Source organism: Taudactylus pleione, unplaced genomic scaffold (assembly GCF_031769625.1).
Source record: "Taudactylus pleione unplaced genomic scaffold, aTauple2 ptg000095l, whole genome shotgun sequence".
Classification (NCBI taxonomy): Eukaryota; Metazoa; Chordata; class Amphibia; order Anura; family Myobatrachidae; genus Taudactylus; species Taudactylus pleione.
In genome coordinates, this window is record NW_028284497.1 from 27,880,783 (window position 1) to 27,894,942 (window position 14,160).

Sequence of the window (14,160 nt, forward strand, 5' to 3'; positions counted from 1 at the left end):
AAAGGAAGATGTAAGCGGGGAGATGATCTGCCTCCTGTATTCCCAGACGCTGATGCGGATGTAGATGCTGGTACTTCAGGGGTAGAAAAGGAAGTTTGCAAACTATCCTGTCGCTTGGACATCTCTTGCAGAAATTGAGCCATCTGATGCTGCATGTTTTCCAGATTTTCTAAACGACCAGAAATGCACCGGAACAAATCCACTCCTGACTCCTGATCCGTTGCCGGCTCCATGGCGCCAGTGCAAACTGTTATGTTCTGGGTTGTTTGTGGACCCGGAGTGGTAGCAGGAGCGATCACAGAAGCAGATTTGAAAATAAAACTAGGATTTTTAATAAGTGCTTGAGTAGACATATAATGTGGCAGTAAATAAAAGTCCAGGAATATATAAATGTGCACAAGAGTTCTGTGGTGGGAGTAAAAGGGTTAATGTCCAAGTAGAAACAATTAGAGCTGTGCAGGTAGTGAAACTGAAAATAATCAAGCCAGGTATGCAGGTAGTGAACTGAAAATAATCAAGCCAGGAATGCAGGTAGTGATCTGAAGCGCAGGATGTCAGCAGGCTCAGGCACTCAGGTATGGGCAAGGGTGATGGAGGAAGCGGGGCAGTCCAGTGGAAGCTAGGAGTTGACAGGCAGACTGGCAGACAGCGAATTCACAGGAACAGGATAAGCACAGAGAACTCCCTCTCAGCTAGGCTGAGATACACGTTGCACTGGCAAAGAAGGAAGGCACGGACCCTTCCTAAATACCCCATGCCGTGCTGTTACTGGCCGGAGGGAACATGTGACTCACCAGGATTGGCCAGCCACATCACATGGCCAGAAGGCAAGATGGCGGCGCCCATGCCAAACGGAATGGAGACGCCGCCAGGCCTTACCAGCGCAGAGTGACAACAGGCCCGCACAACAACGCGCGCAGCCAAAGCCCCCCGCCAGACACCAGACAGCCCGCGCCACAATGACCTCACAGTTAACACTCGCCTAGCGCCATGCTGAAATACCCTGGCCGTGACACATTTTATCTGGCTGTGTATGCCCAGCATTATTAATATCTTTTGTGACATTGTGTCATTATATTAGACAACATTTTGTAGTTTTTACCGGTCAAATTCTGACCTTATATTCAATCAATATTTAATTGGAATTTCTTGATACCCTGGTGCGGTGTATATTTTCATCCCTTTCTTCTCTTTTTTTCTATTTTTCACTACTTGATTAATAGCCACCAACTAGTGACTATGGGCCTGAATCAGAGTTGTACGTAGTTTGCATTTAATATATAACCCTGTTCCATATGTACTGTAGCTAGTTTAGTGTAACTTTTTAACTTTAAAAAATTTTATTAATAATTTCTAGGGTACGACTGTTACAGTAATAATAGTAGTTGGAGCAAGAATATAGAGTTATATGTATGTCAACTGTTTTTGAGAAATCATGAGGTTGTAAACACCAAGGAGCTGATACAGAGTTGAATTCAAGTCTGATGTTATTGTTTCCGAATTCTGTGTTGGAACCAGTTGCGTATATTTACTCATGTGCAAAGTTGTACGCATATATGCAGCTAGACCACCTCTATATAAACGATTGGTTTCATACCCATCATCATTATCAGCACCAGCCCTACACTAGATGAAAAGAATTCATCTGAAGCAGGCATAACTACATGTATGCACAACTCTGCATAGCCCATAATTAAATTGACATTTCCTCACTGAACTTATCCTACGTGAAAATGTCCCCTTACAACAGAGTTATGCCGCTTCAGTCGCAAGTGAGGATGCGTCCTGTGCTTATGACACTACATACCCTGTATTTGTGTACGCTTGGTTCCAGGACATACACAGAGCAAAATATGCAATGTACACACTACAAATGGATTTGTGTTCTACTTAGCATCAGCTCCAAACTGCTGATTCTAGGGTTAATAATTCCTTCTCAAAATCAAATAATAGCGCTTGTCATAGCTTGGTTATATTGAAATGGCAAAACCAAGAGTGTTACATAGATGCAATAATTATTCAGCAATTATGCCAATTAAAAACACATAAAAAGAAGACTGTGAGCCTGCGGGCTAATGTCATAAGTAAGGCTTATTAGAATAAAATATTAATAAAACTTTCTTTGTAGGTCACAGTCTCATTTGAAACAACTGTGATGATTGGCTGAACACTCAGCGCCCTAGGGAATATATATTTTTATTAACAAATACTTTGCCTGTATAAAACTTAATTAGTACATTAATTTATGGTGGATGATTATGAATAGATTTTAGGTTATTTAAAGGGTATAAGTGAGTTTACCTGGATTTTTGCAAGGACTACTTTGATGAGATGGATTAGAGCTCATACTGGGATCAGTGGAGGAGATAACTTATTCTGTACTGTATACATACAGTACCACTTATGTCATTTAATAAGGGTCGAAAATGCTTAGGCATTTTAGTTTTAAGTTTGGTACTCGGAGGATGGATCTTTGCATTGCTATTTGATTACTTCTTTAGTGTCAGTTGGTGTGTGACCTAGGACTTATGTGTTGCTCTAAGGTGGGTAATGATTGTAGAGTGCTAGCTCTGGATTAGGTGTCAAGCATGATACTAGTTCTTCTTTAACCTGGGTAGAAAATGTCTTCCACCTTCAAGAGCCCATTCTGAAAACATAGACAATTTTAGGTACATTATTGTGAATTCATCTAAATGACCAAGCTACAAGACTTTATAGTTTATTCATAGCTTAGGTTGCTAAGTTGAGCAATCATCGGTGATTACAGTAGTTGTATTTCATTCGTTTTCAACTTCTGCTGGGATCTGAATCCCATTAGAGTAAATTCAATCCAATTTAATCTGATATTCATCAAGTATTCATTTTTGCAGGGGCCGAACACAGCTATTGAAAAATTCCCTACTATTGGTCAGCTGCTGGGACGTCTGTGCTGGAACCCCTCTGTTATTGGGCATGGTAGGTACATAACGATTGCCTGTAGCCACTTTTTATTTCCATCTCATTTGGGGGCTTATTTATCATGACTAATGGGCTCCATACAGATTCAGAAAATGATAGTTTCTGCATGTTTTTTTTTTTTTTTTGGAACAGGCCCATTCATTATAAGGGGCACGATGGGGACGCTTAGTATTAAGCAAACTCCGAAAACTATACTTTTTCGGAGTTTGCTTGCGGGAACCAACATCCTTTTCAGATGGAGTTGATTACCTGAGCCCCTCTGCTTCTTATGGGACGGAGATCTGTGGTTGGTCCTCAGTGAGAGACCGGCAGCCGTGCGCAGATGTGAACTTAGGTCATGCATGCGCAGTGGGCCAGATAGTAAGGGCTAAGCAACACTGCTACTTCGGTAGCAGTGTTGGGGATCTGCTACTTCGGTAGCAGTGTTAGGGATCTGCTACTTCGGTAGCAGTGTTTTGGGAGCAGCTTTCCTTGCACTGGAGCAATGCTGAATTGCTTCAAACATTAAATATCCACCGCTGCAACTGGCGGCAAGTTGGATGCTTATATATTTATAAATATCGGTGCCATCTGGCCCCCAATGGTGAATAGATCTCTTGGTGACAGAAAAAGCCTTCTAGCCTATGTTTATTGCAGAAGACAGCTAAAGGTTATTTTATCTACTTACCTTGAAAGGTTACCTAGTTTATAGAATTGTTTGATTGCTTACTTGATTAGTAAGAGGAGACTCTTGATGGCTCATCTTGCCTTCATTCATGAAGATTGTGTAAACTGCTGCTAGTTGCTAACATGGCAGTATAAGACCTTGTGAGATTTCTCCTGAAATTCCACAAGCTGAAACAAGCTAAGTGTATACCTAGTGATGCCACAACTGTCATTTCACTACACTATGGCACAAATGTGCGCTATCTGCAGCGATTGGGTGATCCGAATACAGTGAAACTGGAACGCAGGGCCGTTATTTCCAGTTGATATTTAACCACCTGGGGTAGAACGTCTAGTTTTATGGTGTATTCTATGGCAGATGGCAAAGAACACATCCATTTGGTGACTTTAACCACAAAATGATTTTGCCTGAATTCCCCTTGCTATTTCTCCTTGTTTTTTTTCTTCTTTAAGACAGATGGTTCATTTCTATGTGTCACCCTTTACATCATCCCAGTGCTATTTTTACACAACGTCAATCTGCAGCCACTTTCCTGGTGTCTCAACCAGCTGGATTTTATCCTTTTTTTTCCCCTTAAAGAAATAGAGTAGTGTAAACGCTTGTGGTCTTTATTCTTTTTTATATTATTCAGAAAGTTCAGAGGCCCACCCTACCCCCTTTTTCCTTTAATTACACTAATCTTAACATATTCCCTGCTCTGTTATGCTGAACATGCATTATGTGTGTGGGTAGCAGAGAAAGTAGTTAAAACTGATTTTACTACTGTGGTGTAGTGGTCGACTTATTTTCTCATTGTGAAGCAGGAAATCATAATCATATTGTTTAAATGTCTACTCTTAAAAAAAAAAAAAAAAAAAAATAGGCTGTGATTTGCAAAGTTTCCTACATAATAAATTCTAATTGACCAAAGTGGACAGTGGAAGAGAATCAAACTGAACAAATATCCCTTCTCCTATAGAATATTATACAACATAGTGAGATTCTCTGTATTGATCCTGTGCAGATTGATGTATGTGTGTACCTCAGACATCATAAAAACATGTATTAAAAATGAAAAGAAGGAATAAATGGCTGTTGAAAGCCACCAAATGCCAGTGATCTATAGAGATGGTGCCAGCAGGAGGGTAGAACAGACCTACAGACTGCTGGACATTTATTACATAAGGCTGCTTTACATCATTATTACATGCTTAAACACCTGATGAAACCATAGAGGTCAGTTAAATGAGCCGGTATTAGCAGTTATGACCGGGTAATTTCTATCTCGTTTACAGGCATAGATTGCTAATGGAGAAGAAAATTAATGAAATCCAAGACAACCAGAATTCCTTTACAGGAAATTGTATCTTTTCAATTACTTCAGTTAATAGTTCTAAAATCAAACTTCTTGGAAGGCATCCCACAGATCCTCACCTCCATAATGTGGACTGATAATGTATTTTATAACTTTACAGAAGGCTGCCAAGCACCCGCAAAGGACTTTTTATCCCAACAGCTGTTTATGGCTTACCTCTGAGACATTTTGCAGTTCCTCTGTATATTCCTATGAAAACATAATTTGGATAAAGCTTCACCAGTGCATGGTTTAAGGTTGTTGTTTTCTGTAACAGAATTTTTTATTCTTAGTTTAGAAAGTAAATACAGGTTGAGTCTCCCATATCCAAAATGCTTGGGACCAGGGGGATTTTGGATAACGGAATATTCCGTATTTTGGAATAATTGCATATCATAATGAAATATCTTGGGAATGGGACCCCAATATACACACAGAATGCATTTATGTGTTATATACATCTTATACACATAGCCTGCAGCTCATTTTATACAATATTTTCAATAATTTTGTGGCTCAAGCAACGTTTGTGTACATACATGAAATAAATTTATGTTTCATTTACACCCTATACACACAGCCTGAAGGTAATTTTATACCATATTTTAAATAATTTGTGCTTTAGACAAAGTTTGTGTATATTGAACCATCAAAAATCAAAGGTTTTATTATCTCAGTCATGCCAAAATTATTACGTATTTCGGAATATTCCGTATTTCGGAATATTTGGATATGGGAGACTCAACCTGTATTAATAATTATGCAAATTACAGAATTCTGGACTATTTAATTTGGCTTTCTGTTTGCAATAATATAAACATACATATATACATGCAGAAACACCCAATGCTGACTTTGTTAGGTTCACTTTTCTATTTTTAAATTGTGTTTATTGATCAAAAAAGAAAACAATAAACACATAAATGGTTGCAAAATCGTAGCACAAGATAACACTATTTCACTATTAATATACATGGAATGGTAATAATTCGAAGTAGTTAAGTTATTATGGGAGGGGTGGATTAGAATACAAAGAAAAACAATATTTTCAACATAAAATACTAGTAATGTATCTATAACATAAAATGTTAGATTAACATCTGTTCATTACAGAAATAATCTAAAATTACTAAAATGGGGGTGATCCCGTAGATCAGGGGTGGATAACTTTTTTTCTGCTAATGGCCATTTTGATATATATAACATTATTTGCGAGCCCGGTGCAGGCCACGCCTCCTCCATGTAACGTCACATGGGGCGGGACGACAATCGCCGGTGATTACAGCAATGCCCGAAGCATCCTGAGGATGCTTCGGGGAGCTGTAAGGGCAACAGTGTGACATCTGAAGCGTCCTAAGGAAGCTCCAGGCGGCACTGCTGCATAGATTCTGGCTGCAGGGTGCCATTCTGGACACCCTGCTAGCCAGATGAGTCTAACAGAAAAAAGCTCCGAGGGCCAGACCAAATGATTCCACGGGCCTTATACGGCCCCCGGGCCTGAGGTTCCCCACCCCTGCCGTAGAAAGTACATCCAATTTGTATCTTGTGGTAAAACTAACTGCCTTTCTAAGAAATTCCTTAGGGTGAGAAGGCAACCTATGTATATAAGGAAGCCAAATAGAATATAACTTTTTTGCTCGAGATTCTAAATCTAATGAACATTCCAACCAATCCACTTGATATAGATACATTAATCTTGGTAGCATAAGAGAAATGGGGATAGGATCAGCATGTATACATTGAGATAAAATAGTTTTCTTTGAAGCTGCTGCAACCTGAATTAATAATAAATGAAGGCCTTGAGAATGTAGATTATTGTTTGGTATAGTATTGTAATTCCAAAAAGCACAATTCATATAAACTATGAATGGTATACCTAATTCAATATTAATGTCGTTTTGGACTGTGTCCCAAAAGGTTTTTACAACTGGCAAAACTACATACAAAGAGCTAAATCTACGTCAGACACCTGACATTTGAAACAGTTTGAATTATCAGAAATCCCCATAAGCAAGCGCAATTTTGGTGTAAAATAAGCCCTATGTAGCAATTTATAGTTCATTTCAGCATAAGAGGAGTAGCCCAGCTGTTTATTCAATTGTACACAAGATCCAATAACCTGTTTCAGATCATTTCCTGGAAAAACATCCTTCCATTTGTCCATCCCTGTAGTTAATGTAGTCAAATCAATCTTACGTTTAGCGTGAAGATAGTCTAGAGAAGTGGGGACTGGATTTTGGGGCTTCCACCTTTTATAGTACAATCTAAAGTCAGCAGCTGAGAGCTGTGTAAGTAGTTGGTTCACATAACTTTGTACTTGAAAATAAGCGAAAAGAGGGATATCCAGCTAAGGGTATTTCTCTTTTAGCTGAGATAAAGTAAGTATCGCTTAACAATCTGTATCTAAAGACTGATATATGGAACTTAGACCCATCCTCTTCCTAAGAGGGAGTCATGCAATACATGAGGTAATAAGAAGAGGTTTATCAAACATATTAGGGGGTGTTCGGCCAGAAGAAAAATGCAGTAAGCCCACCAAATCAATCTGGGCAAAAAGTTTGATCTACAGCCTTATAAACAATAGGTACACTTTTCTAGTACTGGTTTGGTCCCCTCTTTGACCCCAAAACAGTCTGAATTCTTTGTGGCCAACAAACCGTATTATTGGACCCGGCGCTAGCAGTGGTGTATTGCAAAAAAGTGTTACAATGCTGCACGCCTACACGAGAAGCTATGCCAATCTTCTCTCAATCAATACAGAACAAAGAAATGGTGTGAGGTGGCGCTTGTCAGACACAATGCAATAAGGATTAATAACCTATTTTAATCACAATCACAATAAAAATGCAAAATACACATATCCTAAAAAAAAAAAACATGTACATTGAACCATCAAAAATCAAAGGTTTCATTATCTCAGTCATGCCAAAATCCATATTTTGGAATATTTGGATATACGAGACTCAACCTGTACTTACAATCTTGGATTAGTATAATGTAGGAAATGATCCAGCTCCTCACTAATTAGGCTGTATGTGTGAGTGAGCTGAAGTGTCCAGATCATCCGTATGCACCAGACAACTGTGCGGCTCTCTGTCAGGAGACCCAGCGTACTCCAGCAGTTGCCCAGCGTCTTCAACAAAGTAATGAGAGCAGGGTCCGTATTCACAATAAATTGCAGTGGAACAACAATGTTCTTAATACAGCGACTGGGTATTCACTCTCAGGTAAAGCAGCATGCATCCTCTAATAATGGTTTCCATAATAATTGTAATCAGGTGAGGGGCAAACAGAGCAGCGGAGTCCTAAGTCTGGCACTTGTATTCTCACCCTCAAATGGAATGTCCGCACTTTCTGTGGTTTAAATCCAAGGTGCAATAAGAAATAGGTTGATTCTCAGGTCCAGTGAGTATATCTTAGACAAACTCCTTCTGTATCATTAACATGTTTCTCCTCACATGGAGATTTTCTCAAAAAGGCAGTTTGTCTGGTGCATACGGATGATCTGGACACTTCAGCTCACTCACACATAACAGCCTTATTAGTGAGGAGCTGGATCATTTCCTACATTATACTAATCCAGGATTGTGAGTATATGAAAGCTACTCAGTACATTCTATAAAAAGGATCTTTTAGAAGTGTGTCACTAGATCTTTAATACAGTAACATATTCTTTACTGCAACCATTGTATGCTACATTATAGGGCGATTCAATGCGAATTGAATAGTGCCGGGAGCGAGCTCCTGGCGCTATTTAATTCAGTGCGCTGTATGGTCGGAGAATGACGGCTATCGCGCCTTAACACCCTTGTTAACAGGCATTGTCTGACCAAAGTGCCGGGCGCGCGGCTGTTAGCGTCGCGCTAAGCAGAAATACTGCTGCGCTCCCGGCACTTTGGTCGGATTTCTCTTCGCATTCCCAGGGGGGTGCGAGAAGAAATCCTTAGCGCGCCCAAACAGCGCAGTGTATTGAATAGCTGCGGGAGCTCCCTCCCGCGGCTATTCAAAATCTCGTTAAATTGAATTCCCCCCATTGTGGCTACATAAATATCAACTTTCAATTATTTGAAACAAAACAGGAACCTATTTGTTTAGTAACGTGTGGAATCAGGATATATAGGCCATCTTTTAGGCCCCTGCTGAGATTCATTTTACTGTTTGGATATTTAATATGTACATGTGAATGTTTTTTTTTTTTTTTAGGATATGTGTATTTTTATTCTGATTGTGATTAAAATAGGTTATTAATCCTTATTGCCTTGTGTCTGATAAGCGCCACCTCACACCATTTCTTTGTTCTGAATTCTTTGTGGCATGGATTCAAAAAATGTGATGGAAAAAATCCCTTAGAGAACGTGGTCCATTTTGGCATGATAGCTGCACATTCATGCTATGAATCTCCTGCTACACTACATTCCAAATATGCTCTATTAGTTTAAGATCTGGTTACTGTGGAGGCCTTTGAAATACACTGAGCTCATGGTCATGTTCTTGGAACCAGCTTCAGGTGATGTAGCACATTGTCCAGCTGAAAGTAGCCATTAGAATATAAGGTAGGCTATGAATACAAAGGGATGCACATGGTCAACAACTATACTCAGGCTACGGCATTTAAATGATGCTCAGTTGGTATTCAGGTGTTAATTTGTGCTTTGAAAACATTCCATACCTTTACACCACCATTACCAGCCTGAATCATTGCCAGAAAACTTGATGGATTTATGTTGTTCACACCAAATTCTGACCCTATCATCTGCAGCAGAAATTTCACCCACAGAAATGCTGTTTACTGAATGTTCTTTTGTTTTGTGCACTGTTTCTTTTAAACTCTAGAGACTGTTGTGTGGGTGAAAATCCCAGGAGTTGAGTAGTTTCTTAGATACTCAAACCAACAATCATTCCACAGTCAAAGTAACTTATGTGGCATTTCTTCCCCATTCCCATGTTTGGTTTGAACAAAACTGAACATTCTGACCATGTTAGAGCACCACTGTGGCAAAGCCTTGCTGCCTCACAGCACTTGAGCCATGAGTTCAGTCCCAGACCATCCCCTATATGTGTAGAATTTAAATATTCTCCCCATGTTTGCATGGATTTCCTAAAATGGGGTAGGGACTGATTTCTCATATGTCCCTTGATAATGTTCCCTTAGAGCAGAGTTTCAGGACTCCACACAAATCACATTTTCCAGGTCACACAGCAGGTGCACAGGTGTAGATATTATTCACTGACACATTTTAAAAGATCCACATATGGACCCCATATATATTACAATATATATGGATAGTGGAATTTTTTGTGTTTGTTTAGTTGCTGACCTTTTGTTACTCAATAAATAAATATATACAGTGATGACTGAATGTAATTAGCTTAGTAGAGGGTGGATTGGTGCAGTGTTTAGGTGCTTAATGAGTGTCCACACACAGCTTTCAAGTAAATAATTGGAATGGTGCTTTACTTTCAGCATGGAAACCAGGAAACAAAATAATAAACAACCTAGCCCCTATTTAGGGCATCTAACTCACTTCTTGACCCCTGACTATCATGGTGCAGCTAGTCTGCCAATAAACTCTCTGCAGGTCTATCAACGGCTCCAGCCTGGCTTGGTTTGACTGCCACAGCTATACAAAACACAGTCAGACTTGGTGGCCTTCCCTGTCTCCTCCAGGTATAGGCTCTGGCCTCCCCAGCCTGGTGTCCAGCTGCTTCAATGTCACAGTCTGAGAGGTTTGTGGTCCCTCCTGCAGGTCCGGACTTAGGCCCCCTGGCCCTCAATGGCTTGGCTTGGCTTCACTGGGCTCTCTGGCTGCCACAGTCCCACTTAGACTGTCTCCAACAGTAGCCTGACTGTTCTGCCTTCTCATCAGCCCACATTTGAGCTCTCTCCACAAGGCAGCACAATGGTGTGTCAAAACTCAGTATTTCTACCCTGTGTGGGAGGATCTATCCACCGCCACACAGAATCTGCTGCTCAGCATAGTCAATCTCTGGTGATATTGCAACATATCCCCTTCCCCAGCTTGAAACCCCTGGGTTCAGTGACATGGGGCGAGGCATTTTCATGACGATGTCCCTCTTCACTCTCCTCATGAGGGAAATCCACCGCATCCACAGTCATACAGACTCTTGTAATCTCTAGGGGTCTCATCCTCCAGGTTCCAGAGTTTATCGTACTCCTAACTTTCTTTCTCACTTTATGGTACTTCTTTCCAAGTGACATACTTCATCATCATATTTGTCAACTGTCTCAAAATCCAGCAATTTATTTTCCTCAGAATCTTCTGATTCAGACCAAGAAGTTTTTTTTTTTGTTTATTTTTCATAGAAAAAAGGTTTCTCTTGCTTAAACCTCTTATAGGTACACCCAGTGGCCAACTTCTGTTTGTCACATCTTTACCTTCAGCCTTGAAGCACGATATTGGCTTTTTGCATACTTCACCGGCAAATTATTTCCTTTCAAAGTGCCACCCTCATCCTTAGAGTCATTAGCATCACAACTTCTGGACCTTGGCTTTATGTCAACAGATCATGTACTGGCACTGTAACTCTGTTTCCGGACACTCATGTCCACATAAGATACTTGAGGGTTTACTCCATTGATCCACAGACTTTATCTGATGGCTTTGATGGCTATCTGCCAGTTCATTAAGGCATAGATCACTTGCATTTTCTTGTGCTCCCCCTTTTTGAGCCTTGAAAATATAATGAACAACTTCCAAATGTTCCACCAGCACAGGTTGAAGTTCACCCTCCACAGAAGACTTTATTTTCAAATACTGTCTAGCTGGACTACTTGCTTCAAACTTTATAAAGTGAGACCACTCCACTTCCCCACAGACAAATTCAACAGTAATGCAAGTTCCATCCTGCTTGCATGAAGGCATTGTTTCACATTCATGCGAACTACTCATCACAAGACTCTCAGAATTAACTTTCTGTACTACTTTGCACTGCAAAACTGTGTGATCGAGTCACATTCATATCACTCTGAACACACGGCAACAAAAGATTCTCATCCTTTGAAGCCATCACTATCTCCGAAGACTTCTAAACATCTTGCACCTTTGCTTTACGGGTCATGCGATCACCATCTGTATACATCAGTTCTTTCTCATCAACTTCAGGCACAGTTTTGCAAACTGGACCTGTGCCCTTTTTGGAGGACTTCACACCCTCAGCTATTGCTGTAAGCTGAAAGTCACTGCAAGGAATCTCATCCACTTTTACAAGACTGACTTTTAGGGAATTTCTCAACTCTGATAGTTCTGTCCCTTCTTGTACACTGGTATCGTTAATGAGGACATCTCTATGGTCCCACTGCTCATCACACAAGACACTCTGTACCGGTAGCATATCACTCTGCGCGCTAGCCTTTTCAGGATCAACCTGTAACAATTGCTGCTTGTGTTTATGTACTTCTGCCATACTGGGTTGAGCAAAGACATCGGACAGCTACTCTTCCAGCTAGGCAATTTTCGCCATGGCGCCTTCCAACTTGCTCTCAGATTGTAGCAGATTGCTCTCCACAACCTTAAATTCAGCAAGTTTCAACTTTTATACAATTATTTCAGACTCTGCCATGTTTAATTCACATTGCCACTCCAGTTCTTTGGTATTCCTTTTCACTTGGAATCTTTGCAAAATGTCTGGTGTACTTAGTAGACACTTCTCAAGGTTCTCACTCTGGACTTGATTCAGACCCGGACGCTAAGAAGCCTAAGAAGCGTTCGCTCGTAGCTGTCCGATGTTTGCATCGTGCGCATGCGTATGCATTGCAGTGCGCGAACTGCAGCGAAAGATCTGGAAGTGTACGCTCGCCCAGCATAGACAGCCCAACAGAGTGAGTGGCTGGAGAAGCCGTTTGTGGGTGGTAATAGGGGCTGACCACTAGAAACGGGCGAGTGTAGATGTGAACGCAGGCGTACCTTACCGAAATAAAGCAGTTTTAGAGGCGTGCATAATTAACAGGCAGCGTCATAGTACACGTCACCTGGTTGTATTTCACACTGAAGTGATCGCAGTGCTTGAGGTAGGGTATAGTCTACCTCAAGCACTGTGTTCGCTTCCGATGGTACCCGAAGTACCGATGGTTGCATACACTTCCTGGAGATGACGTGGGCTAGTGGGCGTCTGCATACACAAGATGATCGCACGGCCAGGCATAGTGGGCATGCTTATGGCTTGCCGTGCGTTCGCCTGCCATGCCGTCACTTAGCTAAATTTGCGTACGCTGCAAAAGTGCTATTGTGTCTAGCGACCGGGTCTGAATCAGGCCCTCTGTTCTTGCAACTTCCATGCCCTGCCATGTGCAAGGTTAAGCTCTCTCATTTACTGTAATCCACTTTTGCGCAGACCTGACTTGCGTAGACCTTATTGCGTAGAATCTTAATGCCCGCATTCTCCACCCGCATTCTTAATGCCCACATTCTCCACCATATGTGATGACTTGAGGTAATTAGCTCGGTAGAGGGTGGATTGGTGCAGTGTTTAGGTGCTTAATGAGGGTCCACACACAGCTTTCAAATAAATAATTGGAATGGTGCTTTACTTTCCAGCATGGAAACCAGGAAGCAGAAAATAATCAACAACCTAGCCCCTATTTAGGGCGTCTAACTCACTTCCTGACTATCATAGTGCAACTAGTCTGCCAATAAATTATCTGCCTGCTTCTCTGCAGGTCTATTGACTGCTCCAGCCTGGCTTGGCTGCCATAGCTGTACAAAACACAGTCAGACTTGGTGGCCTTCCCTGTCTCCTCCAAATATAGGCTCTGGCCTTCTCAGCCTGCAGCCCAGCTGCTTTAATGTCACACAAACAAGTTTGTATTCCCCCCTGCCTCCTGCAGGTCTGGACTCAGGCCCCCTGGCCCCCAATGGCTTGGCTTATGCTGGCCACACACATAGCGATGTTTTACCCGATCCGACCGATTCCGACACATTGGAACGACAGATCGTGTAAAATATGGCCAAATCCTGAGTAAATCATGAGTCCCCACTCACGATCATGATGCGATGCGCGTCCCCGCTGGTCGCACATCGCATCGTCAGATCTGCCATGCAGTAGGGCAGATCTGACAATCTAGGAGGCGATGCACTGTGAAAGTCTGACTGCAGGAGAGATCGTTTGAAGATTGGACACCAAATTGTGTACAGAGCTGCTGGGGAGAGTTTCAAGGGAAATCATACACGCCATGTGTGTGGCC

The 14,160-nt window shown here is 41.4% G+C and overlaps 1 protein-coding gene across 2 annotated transcripts in view; it reads left to right on the plus strand.

Annotated features, from left to right (window-relative positions):
- FANCC (FA complementation group C) overlaps positions 1-14,160 on the plus strand; it is a 290,830-nt gene that overhangs the window by 30,497 nt on the left and 246,173 nt on the right. For both annotated transcript variants that reach the window (XM_088470282.1, XM_088470283.1), the window contains exon 3: positions 2,871-2,955. In XM_088470282.1, the coding sequence (XP_088326408.1) occupies positions 2,871-2,955 (85 nt within the window). The remainder of the gene's footprint in view (positions 1-2,870; positions 2,956-14,160) is intronic.